Source organism: Myotis yumanensis, unplaced genomic scaffold (genome assembly GCF_028538775.1).
Source record: "Myotis yumanensis isolate MYYU_CA2020_CCGP unplaced genomic scaffold, mMyoYum1.0.hap1 SCAF_6, whole genome shotgun sequence".
NCBI classification, from domain to species: Eukaryota; Metazoa; Chordata; class Mammalia; order Chiroptera; family Vespertilionidae; genus Myotis; species Myotis yumanensis.
Genome location: NW_027223757.1, coordinates 11,641,295 through 11,664,097, shown reverse-complemented (window position 1 = coordinate 11,664,097; position 22,803 = coordinate 11,641,295). Strand labels below are relative to the sequence as shown.

General features: G+C 37.5%; 1 protein-coding gene across 3 annotated transcripts in view; it reads left to right on the top strand.

Annotated features, from left to right (window-relative positions):
• GOPC (golgi associated PDZ and coiled-coil motif containing) overlaps positions 1-17,390 on the top strand; it is a 29,710-nt gene extending 12,320 nt beyond the window's left edge. For 2 of the 3 annotated variants that reach the window (XM_070417548.1, XM_070417547.1), the window contains 6 exons: positions 4,842-5,017; positions 6,166-6,331; positions 8,724-8,819; positions 9,921-10,085; positions 13,808-13,988; positions 14,383-17,390. In XM_070417548.1, coding sequence (XP_070273649.1) covers positions 4,842-5,017; positions 6,166-6,331; positions 8,724-8,819; positions 9,921-10,085; positions 13,808-13,988; positions 14,383-14,513 — 915 coding nt within the window. In that variant the 3' untranslated portion in view covers positions 14,514-17,390. Of the gene's footprint in view, positions 1-1,662; positions 1,687-4,841; positions 5,018-6,165; positions 6,332-8,723; positions 8,820-9,920; positions 10,086-13,807; positions 13,989-14,382 lie in introns of all 3 variants that reach the window. The other variant, XM_070417546.1, reaches the window with a different exon arrangement.
• The last annotated feature ends 5,413 nt before the right edge of the window (positions 17,391-22,803 follow it).

Sequence of the window (22,803 nt, the reverse complement as noted above, 5' to 3'; positions counted from 1 at the left end):
TTTTTAATTATAAAAGGTGTGTGCATTATGGGAATTTTAGAAAATACGGGAAATGTAAAGATCAGTGCGATCATTCCCATCCCCAGAGAAGATCAGTGATAATATCAATAACCATCGGGTACTTAGAATAGGATTTTCCTATTTAAAAATATCTGTATAAATATATTTAAAAGATATTTGGGATTATAGCATATAAAAATTTTTTTGCCCTACTGTGTCAGCATTAAGTTCAGAAATCCCAAGAGATTATGCTTGAATAGTATAAATTATTTATTCATGAATAGTACATATTATTTTCTCTCAATTAAAGAAGCTCTGAGACAGACAGTGTAGACCTGATATGGCAGCTCCGCACGTATCAGAGATCCGGCTTCCTTTTGTTACTATGCTCTGTCATTTTTAGCTCATAATTTTTATCCTCAGGATTTGTTTAGGTCTGCATTCCAGAGTTCAAGGGAAGGGCAAAAGGATGATTCCCAGCTGCATTAGCCTTCTTTCAAGAACTTTTCATGAACTCCTCCTCAACGGTTTTTGCCAATTTGGCCATCTCATTGGCTGTCCTCAGCGGCTTGTCAGACTCTTAGTGGGTCACATGGTCACCTCCATTTAAATCAGAGTTCTGATAATACAGACAAAGGGGAAAATGGATTGGGTACCAACCAATGGCACATGTTTTGTTTTGCTCTAAATATATTGTAGACATTTTCCCTGCCACTTGAAAACTTTATTTTGCATAATGTTTCATTGTACAAATTTTCCATCATTAGCCATTGCCCTCTTAATTAGTATAGGGTGTTTAGGTAAATATTTTTTAAGTCTGATTTCAGCTTAATTCATGTCTTGAGTATGTATTATGTGCCAGACATTTTGTTAACTGTAGGGATCACAGTTAATGATGACAGTAAAATACATTTTTAAGTTTTATTTGTGTTTAGTTCTATTTGGTTGGCTAATTAGTTTTTAATACTGATACATTAGAATTTATTTAAATGAATATTTATAATCTCCCCAAATCATTTTAAATTCTGAAATTTTATGAATAAAAGTTAGTAGTGTTTTATTTAACTGACATGAGTCAGATAACAGCTTCTTTGGAATATATATTAACATTGAGAAAACAATGTTAACAACGTGCATTTTTACTAGAAAGGAATTTACATAAATTTTTTTTTTTTAAATATATTTTATTGATTTTTTTTCAGAGAGGAAGGGAGAGGCATAGAGAGTTAGAAACATCGATGAGAGAGAAACATCTATCAGCTGCTTTCTGCACACCCCCCACTGGGGATGTGCCCGCAACCTAGGTACATGCCCTTGACCGGAATCGAACCTGGGACCCTTGAGTCCGCAGGCCGACGCTCTATCCACTGAGCCAAACCGGTTAGGGCAACATAAAGTTTTAACATTAGATTGAACTATAGGCTGCTGTAGTGGAATGACACTGAACCAGGTGTGGTGACTAATGATAAAACAAAAAATTTTAATCTAATACTATACAGTTACTATTTTATTGCTTATGGATTTGCACATATATTTGTCCTAACAAATTTTGCCCAAATGTTATTCAACATATGGAAATTTTCCTTGTAGTGATTATACCACTAGATAAATTCATTTGTTTGATGTTTTTCTAATTATAAAACTTTTTTCTTATATCTTAAGTCTGTCCCCTCTGTGGAGGAGCTGGTAAGTATGTTGTTTCTGTTTTGCTTTATAATGTCACGCTTAAGTGTTCTTAGTGTTTTCTTTGCACATTGTATTTGAAAATGATGTTGATGGCAATTTTTAAATGTGCTAGTACCTGAAAAGTTCAGTGGATGGCCCATTGCTCTTTTCTCACTAATGTTGTTAAAGATTTTTCTTGTGTTTGTAATTTGTAGCCATTATTTGCAGAGCTCATCAATTTTTAACAACTTCTGAGCCTGGTAACTTGCTCACACCTCTACTCCAAAAGAGCAATTGGTTTTCCCACTTGAGTGCTTTGAAAATATTAAACAGGGCCAGTTTCCCTCTTTGCTATTTGAATTTATTCCCAGAGAAAGAATGTGCATGTTGGTTTCTTATTCATCCACTGCATGTGTTGTAGCAGTCTTCACAATAATTGTGTGGCTTTTCTGAATTTTAAAACCCTTTACCAGAAATTATTTTAGAAGATATCACAAATTCTTAATATTTTTCCCACTACCCCAACCTAATCAGGTTCCAGTTTGTCATATGGCTTCCCTTTTTTTGAAAATATACTGTTTGGCTATCTAAATACACAATGAACTTCTTGATTATTATTTAACTAGAGGCCCGATGCACAAAATTTGTGCAAGGGGCTTGGCTCTCACAGCTGCAGTGGCTGCCCTCGGCCCTTGCAGCCCCGGCTTCATGCGGAAGGTTGTCCAAAAGGACATCTGGAAGGCTGTTCAGCTCTCTGGTGTAATTAGCATATTATGCTTTTATTATTATAGATAATAACAAATTGGTTAACTAAAAAAATTTGGGCTTTTTTTTGTTTTATTTTAAATCTAGAAGTGATCAAGTTCAGTTTTCTCAGTCCTTTTTTTACTTGTATCTTTTAATTTCAGGCCTGAGAGTTTGTCAGACTCATTAGGGGTTTGAGTCATTAAAGCAAAGCAGTGGCTTATTATGTTTCTTAGATTTCGTAAATTTTGTGTAAATAGCTCATTAAAGTCATTGTAAGTAGATAATTCTCAATGTAAAATTTATTTAGCCAGTAAACCAAAGAATTCTTGGTCTTTAGGAACTCTTTTTCTGAAACAATAGCATTAACCCTCAATAAATGTCATTAAAAAGTCTTGTTAATGTAATCTAAACAATGGTTTCTTTTAGAACTGATACCTTCTCTTTTAAGGAATAGGTTCTGAAATAAATAGACATATTAATAATTTGAAAGTTGTTTAAAATGGAGGACTATCAGTTCTGCAAATTTTTTAAAACAATATCTAAAAATGATGTTCTCATAATTTTTTAAAACAGAAGTTGTAAAAGCCTGCAGATTAATTTCTTTCTGCTTATCACATACATAACAAATATTCTTAATCACAGAAATTGTCATTTATTTTAGCTTTGTATAATTTTTTTGAAGATTGTGGTACTCACTTATATTTGAATATATTATCTATTGGTATTAAATATAGCAAATGCTGATGTACTGTAGTCAAAACAGTAGACCAAATTAGTACCATAATATAGTCCATGAATTGCTAAAAATTTGTTTAAATATCTCAGCTTCTTAATATCCAGAATATAAAAGGAAATAATTATCATAATCAGTACCCAAACAGTAGAAACTATCATTTGCCTGTTGCTTAAGATAAACAAATTTTCCTAGTGCTATAGTAAATCTTTTAAGTCTATCTCATAAAGGAGACTTGACAATATAGTGACGTGTCTTCCACATCTTATTAACAGATATAACCATATTTTCACAGGCTTTATAAGTTCTATAAATTAGCAAGGCAGAAAAAGCAATTTTGTAAATCAGTAAAAGCAGTTCTACTCAGGATAGATGCAAGGTTGCAGTATTTGGGGTTTTTTGTTTGTTTGATCCAAAAATAACACTTAAAATATCTATCAGGGCCAGTATCAATTCTCAAGCGTTTTGTTTGTGTGTGTGTGAATTTGAATTTGACTGCCTTTAGGCTGAATTTTGTACCTTCAGTTTTCTATTCTCCTAAGTTATCTTGTACCTGCCTCTGCTCTGTGCTTGGACCTGAGGGTATTTACATTGGTACATACTGTACTTCCTACTTTTAAGGTAAACTGAACATTATTTCTCACATGTAAGCTTATGATAAAAATTTGGTGGTGAAGATCTTGAGGTTTTACCCTCTGGCTAACACCTATAAATTCACACATATGGACTATCTACTTGGTGGAGCATAGGATGACATCATTTTATGAGAGCTAAAAATGGATATGCATCCTTCCATTAGGATATGGAAGTGAAGCCAGTATTTTTCTCAGAAAACAGTTCTTCACTCACTTTAACATATGGACAAATAAATGAGCTAGGGCCCCAAATTCAGTGATAATCTACACTGTAGATATGCTTATTTTTGATGTGTAAATGTCTTCATGCAGCTGTTACCAAAATTTCTCCATGATCATAAAATGTTTCCTTTTATTTAGAATATCTGTTTTAATTTTAGCATTGTAAGTTTTTTGTAGTCTTCTAAGATAGATAACTATAGAGCATATCTCTATGTAACTGAATGGTTTTGACTAGCTTTATAGAATTATTGCATCAAAGTTAATTGAATATTTGGGCACAACCACCAGAATGACTATTTTATTTTAGTCTAGTTTCTTGAGTAGTTTTTCAAAAATAAAGAGCAGATTCAGTTATCCATTGAAGTCACTTCTATTACTATGTGATAACATGAGCATAAAGAATACTACTTCTCAGCCCTGGCTGGGTAGCTCAGTTGGTTAGAGTGTTGTCCCAATACTCCTGGTCATGGCACATACAAGAAGCAACCAGTGAATGCATACAGAAATGGAACATCAAATCTCTCTCTCTCTCTCTCCCCCCTCCCTCCCTCCCTCTCCCTTCCTCTCTCTCTCTAAAGAAAAATAAATTAAAAAATAAAAAGAATATTATGTCTCTTAGTACTCTCACTAGAAGTGATTCCAACACCTCTGGTATTAGTTAAAAAGAACTGGATCCAAATCTTTGTGTTCTTATTTTATAGAAATAAAGTGGTCATTTTTATCATATGCTTTCATTGTTGTCATTTACACTGTGTGCTTTTGTGTATTTTAAGGAATATGCTCTACTATAGAGTCTTCAAAGTATTTTCATTACATTGTTTGTTTTTTAATTACAATAGGAGAGAGAGCTTGAAGCAAACAAAAAAGAAAAAATGAAAGAAGCTCAACTTGAAGCTGAAGTAAAGTTGCTGAGAAAAGAGAATGAAGCCCTTCGTAGACATATAGCTGTTCTCCAGGCTGAAGTTTATGGGGCAAGACTGGCTGCCAAGTACTTAGACAAGGAACTGGCAGGAAGGTGTGTAAAAAAATGGGTACCCTTTTATCCTTAGGTGACAAATGGATATGTAATGAGGTTGACTTTTACCTCTATGGTAAAGGAAACAGTCTTTACCCTAAGAGTTATTTTATAGAGTTATTTTACAGTTGGTTATAGCTTACTGTTGTTAACTTAATATTGATAGCCTTATATATTGCAGATTTATTCAGTATTTTTGGTTTACACACATACACACACACACTGATAGTAATTTACTGTTAAATGTGAACAATTCCACAACTGCACTTTTCAGCCCTTATCTGCCTTGACACATGACAGATAATGTTCACATGTGTAGCACAACTTCCATAAGGAATTATTTCTGTGATCACTGAAGCCTGATCTTTCTTACCCCTCAAAAATATCTATAATAATAAAAGTGTAATATGCTAATTAGACCACACGTCCTTCCGGACGACCTTCTGAACGAAGCCAGGGCTTCAAGGGAAGCCCGGGTTCTGGGTGCCAGAGGGAAGCTGGTGCCAGCTGCCGGAGGAAGGAAGGCCTACTCTTGCACGAATTTCGTGCATCAGGCCTCTAGTATTGAAATAACAGTGATATTATCACAATGAATTATTCCAAAACTTTGGTGATTTATTATTAGTACTAAATAATTTTCCACTCATTGTCTTAATGTCACATTAGAACTGATGTGGAGCAAATAAAAATAACAATATTGAAGTGCACATTTTCTAATAACTTAGCACTTTTAAAAGAATCATTTTGTTTAAAAAGGAATTGTTAGAAATGTTTCAGTATAGTTAGCCTCATCTGAAGACTAGTATTCAATAGTGTCTGAGTTCGATGATCTATCTTGATTGTATGCAAGACATGAAATACATGTTAATTGACATTAGTCTCATAAATTGTTTCTTAGATGTATTTAAATTAAGCATATGACTAAAGAATGTCTTATTTATTTTTTTAATTGGTTTTCCCTTGAAGACACAATTCTTTCCAGAGTTTTCATATCCTTGTTAATCTAAGAGACATTGGGAGGTTCCTGAGTATTATTTTTATTACTTAGATCTTTGCAAAAGCTACTTATGTTCAGTAATTCTTCTGAATTCTCTCTGTAGTATGCACAATGAAAAACTAACTGAATTAACTCTTTTTGCAATATGAAGGGTCCAACAAATACAATTATTAGGGCGAGATATGAAGGGACCTGCTCATGATAAGCTTTGGAACCAACTGGAAGCTGAAATACATTTGCATCGTCACAAAACTGTCATCAGAGCCTGTAGAGGACGTAATGACCTAAAACGACCAATGCAGGCACCACCGGGCCATGTAGGTTTGCTTTGCTACTGTTTCCCACTCAGCCTCTTCCTTCTTTACGTAATCAGAAGCTCTTTTCATTTTTGTATTCTATTAGTATTTAAAACTTTAATTTAAAAAGTGAAAGTGGGATTAACCTTATTTAAAAGAGATACATATTTAAAGTTTCAATTACCCATAGCTCTTTATAGACTTATTAGTGCCCTGAAAATGATATATCTGAAGATAGTGAACTATTGGTAGTACTTTGGCTCATATTTTACAATTTTCCTGTATCATGATTAGCATGAATTTGTTTTAAATTTATTTTAAGCTTAGCAGAGAGTGTGTAGTCATACTGATCAATTGGTAAATATTTTTGGGTAGTTTTTTAAGAGAATTTTTGATAACTTGATTTAAATGTAAGTTCTGAACTACTGTTTATACCTGTTTATTCTTGAATTAAGATGGAATTTGACATCTGTGTCTGTGTCTAATTGTCTGCTTTCTTAGCCATCACGTATGGGGAGTATTTCTTTTTATCTGGATAAATCTTTATCAAATTTCATTACAAGAGCTGTCTAATAATACAAACCTAATATAATAAGAGCATATCAAACTTCTTCTCAGTGGCCCACATATCTTAGCATCAGGTAAAGCATGGCTTTCATAATGCAAAGAATATTGTAAGAAGAATTGATATGTACATGAAATTGGTGGAGAGGAGTGGAGATAGCAATAAACACTTATACCATTGTCTTCTCTGGGACATAGTTGGTCCCCATTAACTTCCAAGCAGCTGCCAGATGACAAATTATTTTATGCTAAATAAAGGAGTTTGAACTTGAACCTGATAATCATGGGATTTTAAAATAAAATAGTGGGTTTAATAAGATTTAACATTTTTTTGGCAGTTACTTTGGTATAGTGAAGAAGATGTATTGGAAGATATATTGGAAGAGGGGCTAATTGGAGGTGAGGAGATACATTAGAAAGATACTATGCTAATCTGAGGAGACAGTGATGAGAGCAGGGCAAGTGCATTTGAGAAGAAGGACAGGTTTGAAAGAATCAAGAGGACTTGGTTTTGGTTAAGTAGGTGAGGGAGAAGGAAGACACTACGTTTTTTATTTGGGCAACTGAGTGATTTGATGCCATAGATTAATAAACCAAATAGAGGAAAGGGAAGGTTTTGGGGAAACGAGATCAATTTTAGACATGTAGTGTATGAAGTGCCAGTGGACAGCCAAGCTATGTCCAATTGGATATATTACTGGAATTCAGGAGAGAGGTCTTGAGTTGAAAAATATTAGACAAATCATCTATCTATGTATAATTGAAACTATGAAATTGATGAAGTCACCCAGGGAAAGTATATTTAAGGTAAAAAGAACAGAAGGGCAAGAATGGAAAGAATCTTTTATGGAAGGAGGAAAGGAAATTGATCACTAAAGGAAAGGGCCTGAGGTAGAGCTGGTCAGATACAGGCCATCTAGGAAAGTAGTGTAATAGAAACCAAAGGAAAGAGAGGGTTTCAAGGAGGGGTTAGCGGACAGTATCAACTTTCTGAAGGTTCAAATTGAATGGTGACTAAGAAGTGTTTTTTGGATGTAGCCATCTTGGTTACCAGGTACTGTAGAGAAGACAATTTAGTGGAGCAGGTGGGGGTAAAACCCTAATTGCAGTGGTTGGAGAATGAATATGGGAGGCAAGCAAGTAGATATGGTGAGAAAGTTAACTCTGTGTGAAAATTAAGGAAAGATGGAGGAGGAGGAGGATAGTAACTAAAGGTCATAGTAAGTGATTAAAGGGTTTTATTTTCTTTTGTGTTTGTACATGGTCAGTATTTTAAAGTTGGAAGAGACTTGGAATTTTAGTTTATATGCTGAATAGGGAAGGAGCTTAGTAGAGAGGGAAAGAGAAAAGGTATCAGAGAAGGAATTATTTATGGAGCAAGGTCCTTTATTTAAAAGGTAGACTCCAGAGCCCAAAGGAATGAGAAAGTAATGAATGATCCAGTTGGTAATTTGTTTTTCATTTCTACAATCAAATAAAATATAGATCTTTACCATATTTTCCAGTGAAGATAAACAATTACCCATTTTTATTTCTTGAAGATATTTGTTCTTCAATTAATTCCTGACAATTTTTTTTATAATGACCTTCAGTTTAAAAAGAGATTTTATCAGTATTAAAGAATTTGACGAAAGGGTGAGAAAGTCATCTATACATTCTACTATATTAACAGAAAAACTATTTTCACTTTTCCATTTTATCTATAATTACTTTCTTAACACATACTATGTATCCATTGCAGAAAATTAATAAAGATTTATTTAATAAAAGCAAGTTGTATGGCATGGGTTTACTCTATTTGGTATATTATTTTCATGATACTAGTTTTTCTTCTTTTCCCCCCAATAAGGATCAAGACTCTTTAAAGAAGAGCCAAGGTGTTGGTCCAATTAGAAAAGTTCTCCTCCTGAAGGAAGATTATGAAGGCCTGGGCATTTCAATTACAGTAAGAAGTAGTGCTTCCAGTCTCTTCTACATTTACCTAGTATCATCATACTCCTTAGGACATTAAAAATCATTGAAACAAAGTATTCTGGATATATTTTCTAAGTAACTGGATTTATCCCCATGGGCACTCTTTTTTGTGTAAACTTTTTTTTGTATGTATGTAAATCTTGCTAATAACTTAAGTATAACTTTACAATTAAACATTTTTATTATGACTCTTCATAGTTCTGTATCCTATTCTGTAATGCCTTTAAGAGCCTTTGGGAATGGATATAACTATTCTGTGTTATTTCTTTGTTGTCAGATTTGACTGGCTCTCGGGTCTAAATAGTCTTCCTTTTTAAATTTGATGCCTTTGTAAAGAGTTATCTTGGGCAACATTCCTGAGAGCAATCTATTATCAAATACATATATTTGGAGTCATTTTGCTGTTGCTTAGTACTTTGTTCCAGGTGAATGAATAAGGTGGTTTTACTCTAATTTTCACTTGGCAATACTGAGGTACTGCATGAGTTCATTTTAGTTCTGGTATTGCTTAATGTAGGAATATCTCTCATAATGAAAAGTTTATACAATGGAGAAATAAGATACACACACACACAACTATGATACAAGCTGGAAAGTGATATGTACCAAATACTGCATTCCATTAATTCTGTGTTGCATATTTTTTCACATTTAACATCTCTGAAATTAAGATTCATCTTATGAGCTTACAATTGTTTTTATGGTACATAAAAGAATGGTTTATGTTACCAGTTAGTGATTTAAAGCTGATAAAATTGAATAGTGCTGTGGACTACTAATACATAAATATTCTTATTTGTGTTTAAAGTAGTTTAGCTGATTGTAGTTGTTGCGGGGGGCTGTAAGATGCTTTTTAGAAAAGCACATGTGTGTTATTAATTAACTAAGAGGTAACCCTTTGAAACTCATAATGATTTATTTATCATTAAGCAGCAAACGATTTTACTCAGCATTTATAGAGACAGTATAGGTGCTTCTGAAATATATTGCAAGAAAATATTTTATTTTTAGAATAGTCTGTGCTTATACAAAGAGTAAACTAATTGATTGCCTTTGTTTTGTTTTTTGTTAGGGTGGGAAAGAACACGGTGTTCCAATTCTCATTTCTGAGATCCAGCCAGGGCAACCTGCTGATAGATGTGGAGGACTACACGTTGGAGATGCTATCTTAGCTGTTAATGGAGTTAACTTAAGGGATACAAAGCATAAAGAAGCTGTAACTATTCTTTCCCAGCAAGTAAGTTCCCTTTATGAAATTAAAATTGGATCTATCAATTGGTTCTTTTTTAATCTATTGAGTATTTTCTACTTCCCTACGAGGTTACTCAAGTAGTAAAGTGCTTCTGTATAGATAGCTAGCAGGTTTTTTGGGGGGATAGGGCTTTTATAGAAGACATTCAGCCAGATTTACTGAAAAAGGACATTTTACTTGTTCTTTCCACAACTGTGTAAGTGTGAGCAAGTCAAACCTTCTGTGCTGCAGTCCCTTCATCTGAGAGCTGTAAGGATTCAGTATATGATACAGTATCAAATGTTAGGACAGGACCTGACATTAGAAAGCAAAACATCATTAATGACTAAAATATTATATAAATATAAGGTATTATTGGAAAATATGATGCTAGAAATGGATTTATAGTCATAAATGTTAGAACTAAAAGGATCCTTAGAAGTCATTTAGCTCAACCTTCTTATTTAAAACGAATAAACTAAGGTTCTTTGAGAAATAATGATTTGCTCAAAGTTGCAGGCAAATAAATGACAGAGTTGGTATTCATATCCAGGTATCATATGTATATAAACTTAAGGTTTATTTTATTTTGCTTTTCCTTTAGGGTTGAGGGAAATAGAGAGGCATTGGTAGGTAGTTCATTGAGTTTTTGTTGGATCATAAGTGTGGTATGCGAGTGTAGAATTGAATCTCAGAGTTAAAAGTGAATTTATAGCTCATTTGGTTCAACTCCACAAGATGCATAAATCTCTACAATATTATTAATTAAATAATTGCATTAAAGGATTTGTTGATAAAGCAGTCAATTCTTTTGTGGTATGTTGATGATATTTAGAAAGCTTTCTCAAATTAAGCCTCAAATCTGTGTCTCTGTGACAGCTACCCACAGACCTAATTCTGTCAACTAGAACTTACTGAAGACCACTGTATTATCTGTCTGCCTCCCCAAAATATTTTTAAAGATGTTCCGATAAGGGAGATCCAAGAATACAACCCTATCCTCTTTAAGTTGGTGTTTTCCCAACCCAGCTTGGCTGTCATCCAGTAGCATGGGAGTGGTAAAGGAGATACAAATAGATAGTCATAAAGCTTGAAGGAAACACTAAGCACATATTAAAATTCTGAGGCATATCCTTAAACTGCTGAGAATAGGAGAACCAAAGAGACTAACTTAGCGAGTAGCAGTAAAAAATGGCATGTTTTCTTTTGAGCAAAGGCAGGCCATATTTTTCAGAGTTGCAAATACCAGACTTGTGTGTAATGATTGTAGTCTCTTATTAAATGACTAGGGGCCCAGTGCACAAATATTCGGGCACAGGGGTGGAGGGGGTCCCTCAGCCCGACCTGTACCCTCTCCAATCCGGAAGTTTCTGTCTGTCTTTGCAATCATATGAGCAAATTGTCTGAGACCCCAACCCAGTTTGGTTTGTTGCTCACAGAATAATAGAGGCTTTTTTTTTTTCTTTGCTTCATTGGTGGAGATTTCCTGGAAGTTTTAGGATATCTTCCCTTTAATTTTTCCTAGACACTCTGATTGTACTTATGTCTCTCATCTTTGCTTTCCCTCCACCCCCCACTACAACATAACTTGCTCCAGGCTCACTTTGCTCTAGTGCAGCGGTTCTCAACCTGTTGGTCGCGACCCCTTTGGGGGTCGAACAACCCTTTCACAGGTGTTGCCTAAGACCATTAGAAAACACATATTGAATATATAATTACATATTGTTTTTGTGATTAATCACTATGCTTTAAGTATGTCCAATTTGTAACAATGAAAATACATCCTGCATATCAGATATTTACATTACGATTCATAACAGTAGCAAAATGACAGTTATGAAGTAGCAATGAAAATAATTTTATGGTTGGGGGTCACCACAACATAAGGAACTATATATATATTTTTTTAATATATATTTTATTGACTTTTTACAGAGAGGAAGGAAGAGGGATAGAGAGTTAGAAACATCGATGAGAGAGAAACATCGATCAGCTGCCTCCTGCACACCTCCCACTGGGGATGTGCCCGCAACCAAGGTACATGCCCTTGACCGGAATCGAACCTGGGACCTTTCAGTCTGCAGGCCGACGCTTTATCCACTGAGCCAAACCAGTTAGGGCGAGGAACTATATTAAAGGGTCACGGCATTAGGAAGGTTGAGAACCACTGCTCTGGTGTCTAGGAGATCCGTCTGCCACCAGAACTACAATTCCCAGAATTCCTGGTGCTCCCCCCCCCCCCACGCTCTGGGCTTCCGCTTCCATCCTGGGGCTGCCATCAGAACTACTATTCCCAAAATTCCTGGTGCTCCCCATGCTGGGAGCGACCGAGGGAGCCACGGCCCCCCCAAGCCTCCAGCTCTCCTGCTCTGCTTTCCGCTTGGGTGCCTGTGTATGCAAATTAACCCACCATCTTTGTTGGGTCAATTTGCATATTTGCCCTGATTGGCTGGTGAGCGTAGTGGAGGGACAGTCAATTTACATGTTTCTCTTTTATTATATAGGACTAGAGACCCGGTGCACGAGATTCGTGCATGGAGGGGGGGGTGGAAGGGTCCCTCAGCCCGGCCTGTGCCTTCTTGCAGTCTGGGAGCCCTCAGGGGATGTCCAACTGATGGCTTAGTGGGCCTAAGCAGGCAGTCGGATATCCTTAGGCTGCCATAGAGGCGAGAGAGGCTCCTGCCACAACCACCGCTGTGCTCGCCAGCCGTGAGCTCGGCTTCTGGGCTTTTGGCTGAGCAGCGATCCCCCTGTGGGAGTGTACTGACCACCAGGGGGCAGCTCCTGCATTGAGCGTCTGCCCCCTGGTGGTCAGTGCATGTCATAGTGACTGGTCATTCCACCGTTTGGTCGATTTGCATGTTACCCTTTCATTAAATCAGACTATTATATAGGATGATTCCAACTTGGAATATTTTAACATAATATATTATCTGTAATTTTTTACTTGCACCTAAAGTTGTTACTAAAGAATAATTGTATAAATATTACACATTTAGTGGAGTATGGTAGAAAGAGCAGGAATTTGGAGTCAAATTTCTACTTTTCTATTTTACTTGTTCATCATATTGGAAGTTATCTGCTTTCTTCAGGACTCTCGGGTTTTTCATTCATGTAAAAGAGACTACAATAATGATATTCTGAGGACTAAAGGATATAATTTTGCACAATAAATATGGTGATTACTGTTACTACTGACAGAATACCTTGATTAACACTGTGTCTGATACTCAGTGAAAGTTAAGGTTCAAGACCTAGTCAGTAAGAAACAAAATCATTATGTAGAGGTTTGCAGAATTAGACAAGGAAAAGTTTGTGTGATGCCTTCAGGTATACCTTTAATATCTATTTAGATGGATTTGCTGAATTGCTATGTAAAGTACAAAATGGCAAAATGACTTAAACTGAACATTTGTTCCAGAATTCTATAAATTGAGTAGTTAAGCTTCCTTTTTTTCAGATCTATAAGCAAAAATATAGTGATCAGTAGAAAGAACTACTATAATATTAAAAAGAATTTAGAAAGGATTCCTGGAGTTGGTCTGGACATGATGGCCTCTAAGCTCTCTTTTACCTCTTGAGATTCTAGGCTGTCATTTGTTGTCTTGAAAGGAAGCTACATCTGAGGTCTGACTACTGTTCCTCATCTCTATCCACCACCCCAAAGAATTTAGAAATCCTTTTTTAATTACATAACTTGACTTCCTCATTTTCTTTCTCCGTTTCAGAGAGGAGAGATTGAGTTTGAAGTAGTTTATGTGGCTCCCGAAGTGGATTCTGATGATGAAAATGTAGAGTATGAAGATGAGAGTGGACATCGTTACCGTTTATACCTAGATGAGTTAGAAGGAGGTAGTAATCCTGGTGCCACTTGCAAAGACACAAGCGGGGAAGTCAAAGTGTTACAAGGTAAAAATCTCTAAATAATCTAAAAGTTATTAATAAAAATTAAAAATATAAAAGCCTCATATGTTCTTCAGTAACACTTTTTTTTAATGTTTTTATTGATTTTAGAGAGAGAGGAAAAGAGAGAAAGAGAGAGAGAGACATCCATTGGCTGCCTCCTGCATGACCCCTACTAGGAATTGAGCCCACAGCCCAGGCATGTGCCCTGACTGGGAATCGAACCAGCAACCTTTTGGTGCGTGGGACGACACTCAATCCACTGAGCCACACCAGCCGGGCTAGTAATACTTTTAATTACAGTGGGCATTCATTCCTTTGTTTTGGCTCAGTAGAATCACAAGACCTTTTTTTTCTTTTAAGACTAGAAAGTAACAGCGTTTTTTCCTCTTTCTTTTAGGATTTAATAAGAAGTCAGTAACTGATGGACATGAAAATGGAGACCTGGGAACTTCGAGGGAAACTCCGCTAGAAGACAGTGCTGCTAAATTAGATGATCTACACAGTCTGTATCAGAGAAAGTCTTGTTAAACTGACTATCCCCAGACAAGATTGTAAAATCAGACTGTTCTGAACTTGGGCACTAGGGAAGATGGTGACAAAGACTATACAAGCTCAAGGGAGGCTGTTTGTTGCCCAGTGAAAGGCGGGTACCTCAGGGCTTCGTGTGAACAATTCTAAACGCCTGAATCCCCGATTCTGTGGTATATCATAATTGGCTATTGCATGTAAAGCAATTTTGATTTTCTTAAAAAATTGTAAAGCACCAAAGCATGTATTTCCCAAAGGGATATTACTAGGCTCTTAAGTACCAAATGAAGCACTACTGTTTTATTTGGTTCCTCTCCCACTTAGTAGAAGGGATAGTACTAACCAGTATTTTATAAGAAATAGCCTTTAAATTCAAGAGAATAAATGAATTCATGTTATATATTCCAGAATGTCAAGTGTGGTGTTTCAAAAGACAGAACTTGACTCAATGAGTTGCAGAAGTGTAGGCTGGACTTAATTGTTTTTTTAACTGAAAGAATGGCTTTGGGTTTTTTAGAATTTTATTTTGCATCCTGATATGTAAATTAGTTCTTGATGATCATTTGTTGTGATGAGTTTGCCGTTCAGCTCTATGCAATGCAGTACAAAATAGGTTTCTTTAAGCAATCCTTATCAATCAGTGCTGCACCGAAATTGTTTCTGTAGTTACTGTACATTGTACTTTTCTGATTTTTCAAAAGAGATGCAGATAAGTGTAAATTCTTTGTTTCCAATTATGTTGATCTCTGTGCATGGTATTGGAGCATTACGTTATTACTGTGTAGTCTAAAATGCTTTTTTTCCCCTGGGATCTACAAAAGAGTTTTGTACATTTTGAGTTGTTTATAAAGTGTGTCTTGCTGTGATAGTCCTGGCACTTACAAATACATTTTTCTGGCAGTAAAAGCTCAAATTTATTACTATATCAACAAAATATATTGCATTCTAATAGCAGCTTTCCCTCGGAGTAACATTTCCTAGTCACCTAAAAAGCTGAGGCACTGGTAGGAAAGATAAGGTAAAGATGTTTTCATACAGTAATTGTTCTGGTTGGCTTTTCACATCAGTGTCTGTTTGACTAAAGAGCTTTTCAGATGCAAACTTCTGATGTGCTAGTTTTCTTATCCCAGGATTAAGCATGGAGTAATGCTCTTTCATTTACTGTTCCTACAGCCACTGTACCTTGTTGGGGAAAGTGAAAATATTACTTTTAAAGAGGTGATAGTTTTGCCAGTATCACTGTTTTAAAGGGTATACATTTAAGGGACTATTAAGTGTGGGGAAAAGCCTGCCAGGCCCTTAGAGTATTATCAGTTCTTCATTTCTAATGTTCAGATGTTATGTGATATAGCACATTTTCTTGTCTTTCTTAGATGCACTATATATATTTGTTCATAAGTAAATCTGTAAAATGTATATACTTTATTTGGTGGTTTTGCTATTTATAAATTTTATGTTTTAACTATTGTTCATTTATGGTTTGTTTTGGTGGTTTTATTCATCTGTATATCTTCATGTTAATTTGTAACAGAAATGCACTTCATAGTATATATTGTTACTGATATTAAAATACCTTGTAGGATAAAGATGCCTCTAAGCAAAAGCTAGTATTTAATTGCACAACTGAATAAGCAAGCTACATGTTACTGTTTGCTCCTGACATGCTAGGCTAGGCCTCTTAAAAGAAAACAAATGCTTTTTCCTTATGCATTCCCTTAGCTGCAAACACATACCCCCATGCATGACTTGAGATCTGCACGCTGGAGTTTAGCCAGTGTACTCATGTAGCCAAGAAAATTTGCATTGTAGCAAGTCTGAAAATGTTTTTTTGTGTGTGTGACTCAAAACCAAGTTGTTTTTATTTTTTTAAAAACAGAATGGGATGACTATGGCATTTTTTCAGAGATTACCTATGACTGAATTCTTAGGAAATATTAGCTAAAACTTTTTGACTTTCAAGCACTGTCTACTGAGTCTATGAAGAATTTTTTTAGGGCCTTCAGTTGGCATATCTATAAAGGTGCTGTGTAATAGGATTGTGAGAGATGGTTATGATATAACTCCTTTCAAGGGCTGATGAACAGAATGAGAAAATTTCCAGGTAGTTTAAAATTTAAACTTGCATGGGTCAGTCTCCTTTTCGTTCCTGCTGCACCTTGGTTTGCACGCCTACTTGAGAGCACTGTCGCTCAGATGCTACTGTGAGCTTCCTGACATGTTTAGAAACTACCCAGTTAAAAGTTCATTTTGGATATAAGGTCTTTAAGAATTACAGACTTTTTCCAAAGGACTGAATGAGAAGCAGTTTTTTATTTTCACATGTATAGGAAAGAAACGCATAATACTGAAGTTTCTGGGGCAAAACCAAACACAAGGAGAGAACTGGCACACTCAGTTGAAAGGAAAGGAAACACTGCACACTCAGAGTAGCTGAGAAAAACTTCAATACAGTGTGACAGTTGTGTGTGTACAGCTACATGTTAACCTCTAAATTCTCTTCTAAGTATCTGTTCTGAATATGTTGGAAAAACAGGTTATTAGACTTACTAAAATAGATTTAAGAGATGAAAATTTGTAAGTCTTGGTGATTATACTGAACAGTTGTCAAAAGTTAGCACGGTTTGTCTTGGTGCTGGTTTTTTTCCCCCACAGTGAACTTATTTTGTTTTTCTGTTTAGAAACAAAATCTATTAATTCATGCCTAAGTTGCACATTATTATAATTATAATTGACATCCTATTCCACCTATCTGGTCTTCCACTTAGGCTCAGCCTCAGATCTATAGGATTTATGACAAATGTATTCTATCTAGTTAAGTTGAGTTTATTATTTTTTTAATAAGCCTGTAAATAAAGATGGCATCTTCTACATTAAAAATGGTATCAATCTCAATTTTTTAATGAATTTTGTTTCACATTAAATACTTTGGTTTGTTAATTATTTCTAGTAGCTTCTATTATTTGTACCAACAAGTCATAAAGTTCATGCAAGGCCTGAACCTAGATGCTGTGGTAGAACAATTTTTGGGGGTAGGAATTAACTCATCTGAGGAATTGTTTAATCCAGTGGTTCTCAACCTTGGCTGCACAAAGCCCAGAAATCAAGATTTTAAAAAGATTCCAGGTGATTCTAATGTGCAGCCAAGGTTGAGAACCACTGGTTTAATCTGAGCTAGTTAAAAGCACATTGGTTGGCCTGGCTGGTGTGGCTCACAGGTTGAGATTGACCTATGAACCAGGAGTGCACGGTTCAATTCCTGGTCAAGGCACATGCTTGGCTTGCAGGCTTGATCCCCTCTGGGGGTGTGCAGGAGGCAGCCAGTCAATGATTCTCTCTCATCATTGATGTTTCTATCATCTCCCTCTTTCTTCCTCTTTAAAATTAATAAAAATATATTTAAAAACAAAACAAAAAACAAGTTTGGTTGGAAGACACTGCTGGAGCAACTGTAGGACCGGCTTCTGTTGGAACTTAGCAGATGGCAAAAACTAGTCTCCTTGGGTTGGTTTTGTATTACAAACATTGATAGCTATTGTTATCTGTGAGGATAACACTGATAATTAGAAAATCAATCCTACGAGATAGTGTGTAAGAGGATATTCTTCCATTTTATCATCTAAGCAGATAGAATTTAGAAGTTCCCAAATTATTTGTAAAATAATTTTTAGAAACATCTGTAAACATTGATCAGGTGTTTTGCTTGTTTTTTTCCAGGAGTATTACTTGTTATGAACATTTAAAAATAATTATTTTTGTCATGGACTAACCTTGATTTAGTCCTAATGTAATAATGCTGACTATGTATCAGTTTAAGCTCCTAATTAAACAAGTAATTTGGAGAAGTCTTTTCCAGAACAATATCACATTAGGTAGTTCAGTTAATGAAATGTGAAAGATTATTTGTATTCTCATTGTTAATCAACATTCTATTTAATGTGGGATTACAATTTTTTCTTTAACTAAAAGGTATTACAAATGACTATGTGGGTGCTAAGTGTTTGTTTGATAATAAATCTTTTCCAGGTGTATTGTGAAAGCTGTGATCACTGCTGTGGCAGCCTGAGAAAGCATCTGTCATCCCCAGGAGGGCGCATGCGGACAAGGCCCGCCCAGCTACTGCGCTCTGAAATCTATTGCTGCTTCTCAACCACTGATCTTGAGAGGGAGTTTATGGCTTCTTGACTTTGGCTTGACTCCCTGACAGCCTTGCCAGACTCCCTTAGCATTACAATAAAGTTTAAGTTGCTTTCACCCAGGCTTCCTGCCTCCCTTCATTCACCTGGGGTCAGGCCTGCCTGAGATCTGGTTGCCTCCCAGCCTCTGACCAACCCCAGCTCCCTCCTGATTTTTCCTCACCCGCATTGCCCCTATTTAATTCTTGACACGGCTGAGCCCTTCTTGATCGTGGTGTCTGCTTTTTGAAGGACCCGGACTAACAGTGGACCAGGGTGAGAGCTGAGGAAACAGTTTAATAGGCGATTAGGAAGTGGCTCATCTCTCACCCGAAGGAAAAAGAGGATGACGTCCTGGTCTGTACTAGGATACATGCATTGCTTGGCACAGGTCATGGCCCAGTTACCGAATATTTCACAGATGGTGTGCAGAGAAGAGTTAACATAACAGGCCTGAACCTGTTATCCTTACAAAGACCTGTTTGCAAGGTCGCCTTCGGCTAATGTCCCGCAGTGAGGATTTTAGGAGTGTTTCCCCCATTTCTTAGCTGATAAGAGTTATTTACTGTGTCTGAGATGTTTGTACAAACAATAGGGTTTATGTTGAACCCTTGTTTTCCTTCTGGGAATCTGAGATTTTGGTGATGTGCCAGCAGAGTGCACCTGTGTGACTGAACCCCATAAGAACCCTGCCTCCCATGCCCAGGCTTGGGCCAGCTTCCCTGACAGGCGTCTGTACATGTCACAGGTCATTGCGGGAGGAGTTAAACTCGTCCTGTGCGACTATGGGGACAAGACTCAGTGCTTGGGCCTGGCTTCCTCTGGTTTGTTCATGTACCTTTTCCCCGGGATGATTCTGTTTGATGTTCTTTAATAAGTCATACTTGTGAGGACACTTCTATGCTTAGTCCTATGGTTTTTTCTAGCAAATGACTCAATCTGAGGATGGTCTTGCACACTCCAGACACAAGTGGTAACTTGGGCAATGTCCTCATGGAGAGGAATTCTCTAGAAGTTCAATGACACATGCATTTGCTAATATGGGGAGAACAATGCCTACAAGATTAGCAACATTGGTTGATTACTGCTGGGTTGTGTTGATGACCTGCAGAAGGATAATGAGACTGAGGGCTGTTAACAAGCGGTTAGTGCCGAAATAGGAAAGCCAGCGGACCTCTGGGAAGCTTACAAGGAGGTCTGGGTTGAAACAGCTGAGCTTCAGGTTGGCCATCTCATCATTATGGCCCTGGTAGAGAAAACCTTGGGGACATGGCGACATCTGGATGGATACCCCTGAGGACGTTGACTCCGCAGTGCCTACACCCTTGGTCTTACAGAAGTACCCCACCTTTTCCCTAATGAGTCACCTCTGTTAGGTTAGAAGGTGCTAGAGATGCTGCTACCCAACCCCCACCACCTTGCAGACAACTGTCTCCACTACTCTTGGCTGCAAGGTTTCTAGCCAGGATTAAATTCTAGCAAAACCTGGCTGTGGATGTGCAAGGGAGAAGACTGGACACCCAAAATGCAAGCATTAGTACATTCTGGCAGGGGTTGGGCAAGCCTTACTGGGATTTTGAGAGAGCTTGATCAAGGACTAAATTCTCCAATTAAAAAAAAAATTCAAGTTGATAAAAATAATCCAGCAACAAGTTGTTTATAAGGAACACACCTAAAACATAAAGACACAGTTTGAAAGTAAAGAACCAAGATGGCAGCGTAGGTAAACACCCGTACTCACCGCTTCCCATAACCACATCAAAATTACAACTGAAATACAGAACAACCATCATTCAGAACCGCCTGAAAGCTGGCTGAATGGAAGTCCTACAACTAGAGAAGTAAAGAAGAGAGCACAGTGAGACTGGTAGGACGTGCGAAGGCGCAGAACGGGCTGTTCAGGCATCCCTGTGGGCTGTTTTTCAAATCAGGAGGAAGAGCACCTCTGTGGAGGCCACCAGAGAGGACAAAGGGTCCCAGTCACATACCAGACCCATAGCCCAGGGTCTCAGAGCTGGGGAGAGAGGTCCCCACAAACACAGGCTGTAAAAGCAGCGAGGATTGTGGCTGAGTGACTAGGAGGTGGCTGGAATCCCAGGTATTCCTCTTCAAGGGCCCACATACAAACTTACATGGTCTGGCTTCCTCTGAGTTCCAGGACTGGGGGACTCAGACACATACAGCATTGGGGCAGGAACTTGGGGCAACTTTCTCCAAGACGGGGGTGCTTGCAGGGGTCATTGTTCCTGTGCTGGGACCTCCTCTGTCCCAGGGCTGACTGGCAGCCATATCAGCATGGCCCACACTGTTTGCTCCACCCTGGGGATTACTTGAGACTCTGCCCCATCCAATTTGCAGCCCCATCCAAGCTGTTTGCAGCAGCTTTTCCATATGAATGGCCTGTTCTGGCTCAGGCTTCAGAGCTAAAATTTCTCAAACAAGCTGCAGCTGGTGACAGCGTGCCCCAAACCTATCAATAAAAGCCCCAAGACTCGGCACTAGCACCAGCCTGCCTTGCTTCACAGCTGGGCCTCGTCTGGGCACTTCCAAGCCCAATACAAATAGCAAATAGCAACCCTCTGCAGATCCCTCTGTAGCACCTGTGAGGTGGCCCCAGCCAGTGGCAAACTTTGTACCATCCTGGAGGCCCTAGAGCCAGTGTACCCGGTGAACAGCCTCAGACCATGCCAGATTACAGCTCTACACATGCATAAGTGGCAAACTCAAGAGGCAGACTCAGTGAACACCAAAGCTCCACCGAAACAAGTCCTGCTCCATAGGGGTGTCTCCTGCACAGCAGTTCTCCCACTGTAGTCACAGCTGGTCCTCACAGCCAATTGGCCTGGAGGTCAACTCCTCCCAGTGATGCCAACAGCAATTAAGGTTCAACTACAAGAATGTGCACCCAGGGGTGCACCTAGAGTGCCCAGCTCTGGGTTCAATTCCCAGTCAGGGCACATACCTAGATTGAGGATTTGGTCTGGGAGCATACAGGGGGCAACAGATGAATGTTTCTCTCGCTCCCTTCATCTCTCTTTAAAATCAATAAAATATAACCTCAGGTGAGGATAAAAAAAATCTGGCTTGTAAATAGGAAGGTAGATTAATGAACTATAAGAAGGAAAATTAGATATACAAAATGTAAAACAGACAAAAACTTGGATTCTATGGCTTTGGAAAGGTAAAATTTGCAATTTGGTAAAGTGACAGTAGGGGGCAGCAGATTCCAAATGTGATATTTCTGTCTATTAGAGCTGAAAGGCTTTATGAAGATTAGCAAATATAATACTCTGTCCTCGTATGCAATACATGTGTTCAAATGTTTACTTGTGGCCTCATGTGTAACACACGTGTTCAGTAGAAAAAAATACTCCATTATGAGGATGAATAAGCTGAGGACTAGAAAATTTATATTATTTGTGGAGGGACACAGGTAGTGTCAGAGCTGGGACTCAAATCCCACTCTTGATTCTACTTTTTTTAAAAAAAATATTTTTATTGATTTCAGAGAGGAAGTGAGAGGGAGTGAGAGATAGAAACACCAATGATGAAAGAGAATCATTGGTCGGCTGCCTCCTGCACACCCCACACTGGGGATCAAGCCCACAACCCGGGCATGTGCCCTGACCAGGAATCAAACCATGACCTACTGGTTCATAGGTAGACACTCAACCACTGAGCCATGCCAGCTGGGCTTGATTCTATTTTAATTGGCCACTTTCAAAGAGGAAATATAGATGAAATTGTCAGCTTTTCAATCTTTTTCCTCAATAATTATATTTCTTTTTTCTTAAATGACACAAGATTTGATGGAACCTAGGATTGATTCAGTTTTGATTTTCAGAAATGAAGGTTATGGTTGAGCTGGGTTTAAACTGCACTAGAAATAGTTTTTCTGTAGTTGAGTGTTAGAATGCCAGAACTGAAGTTACATTGTAGGTTCTTAGATCCTGGAGACTATAGCATTCCAATCCCTCCAACCCTACACACACACACACACACACACACACACACACACACGACCTCTTCCTGTGTACACACAGTCCCCATATTCTTTAGGAAGCAAAGCTGCAACAAGGATATTGGTGACGTCAGAGGAAGATGTAAATCTCACTAGG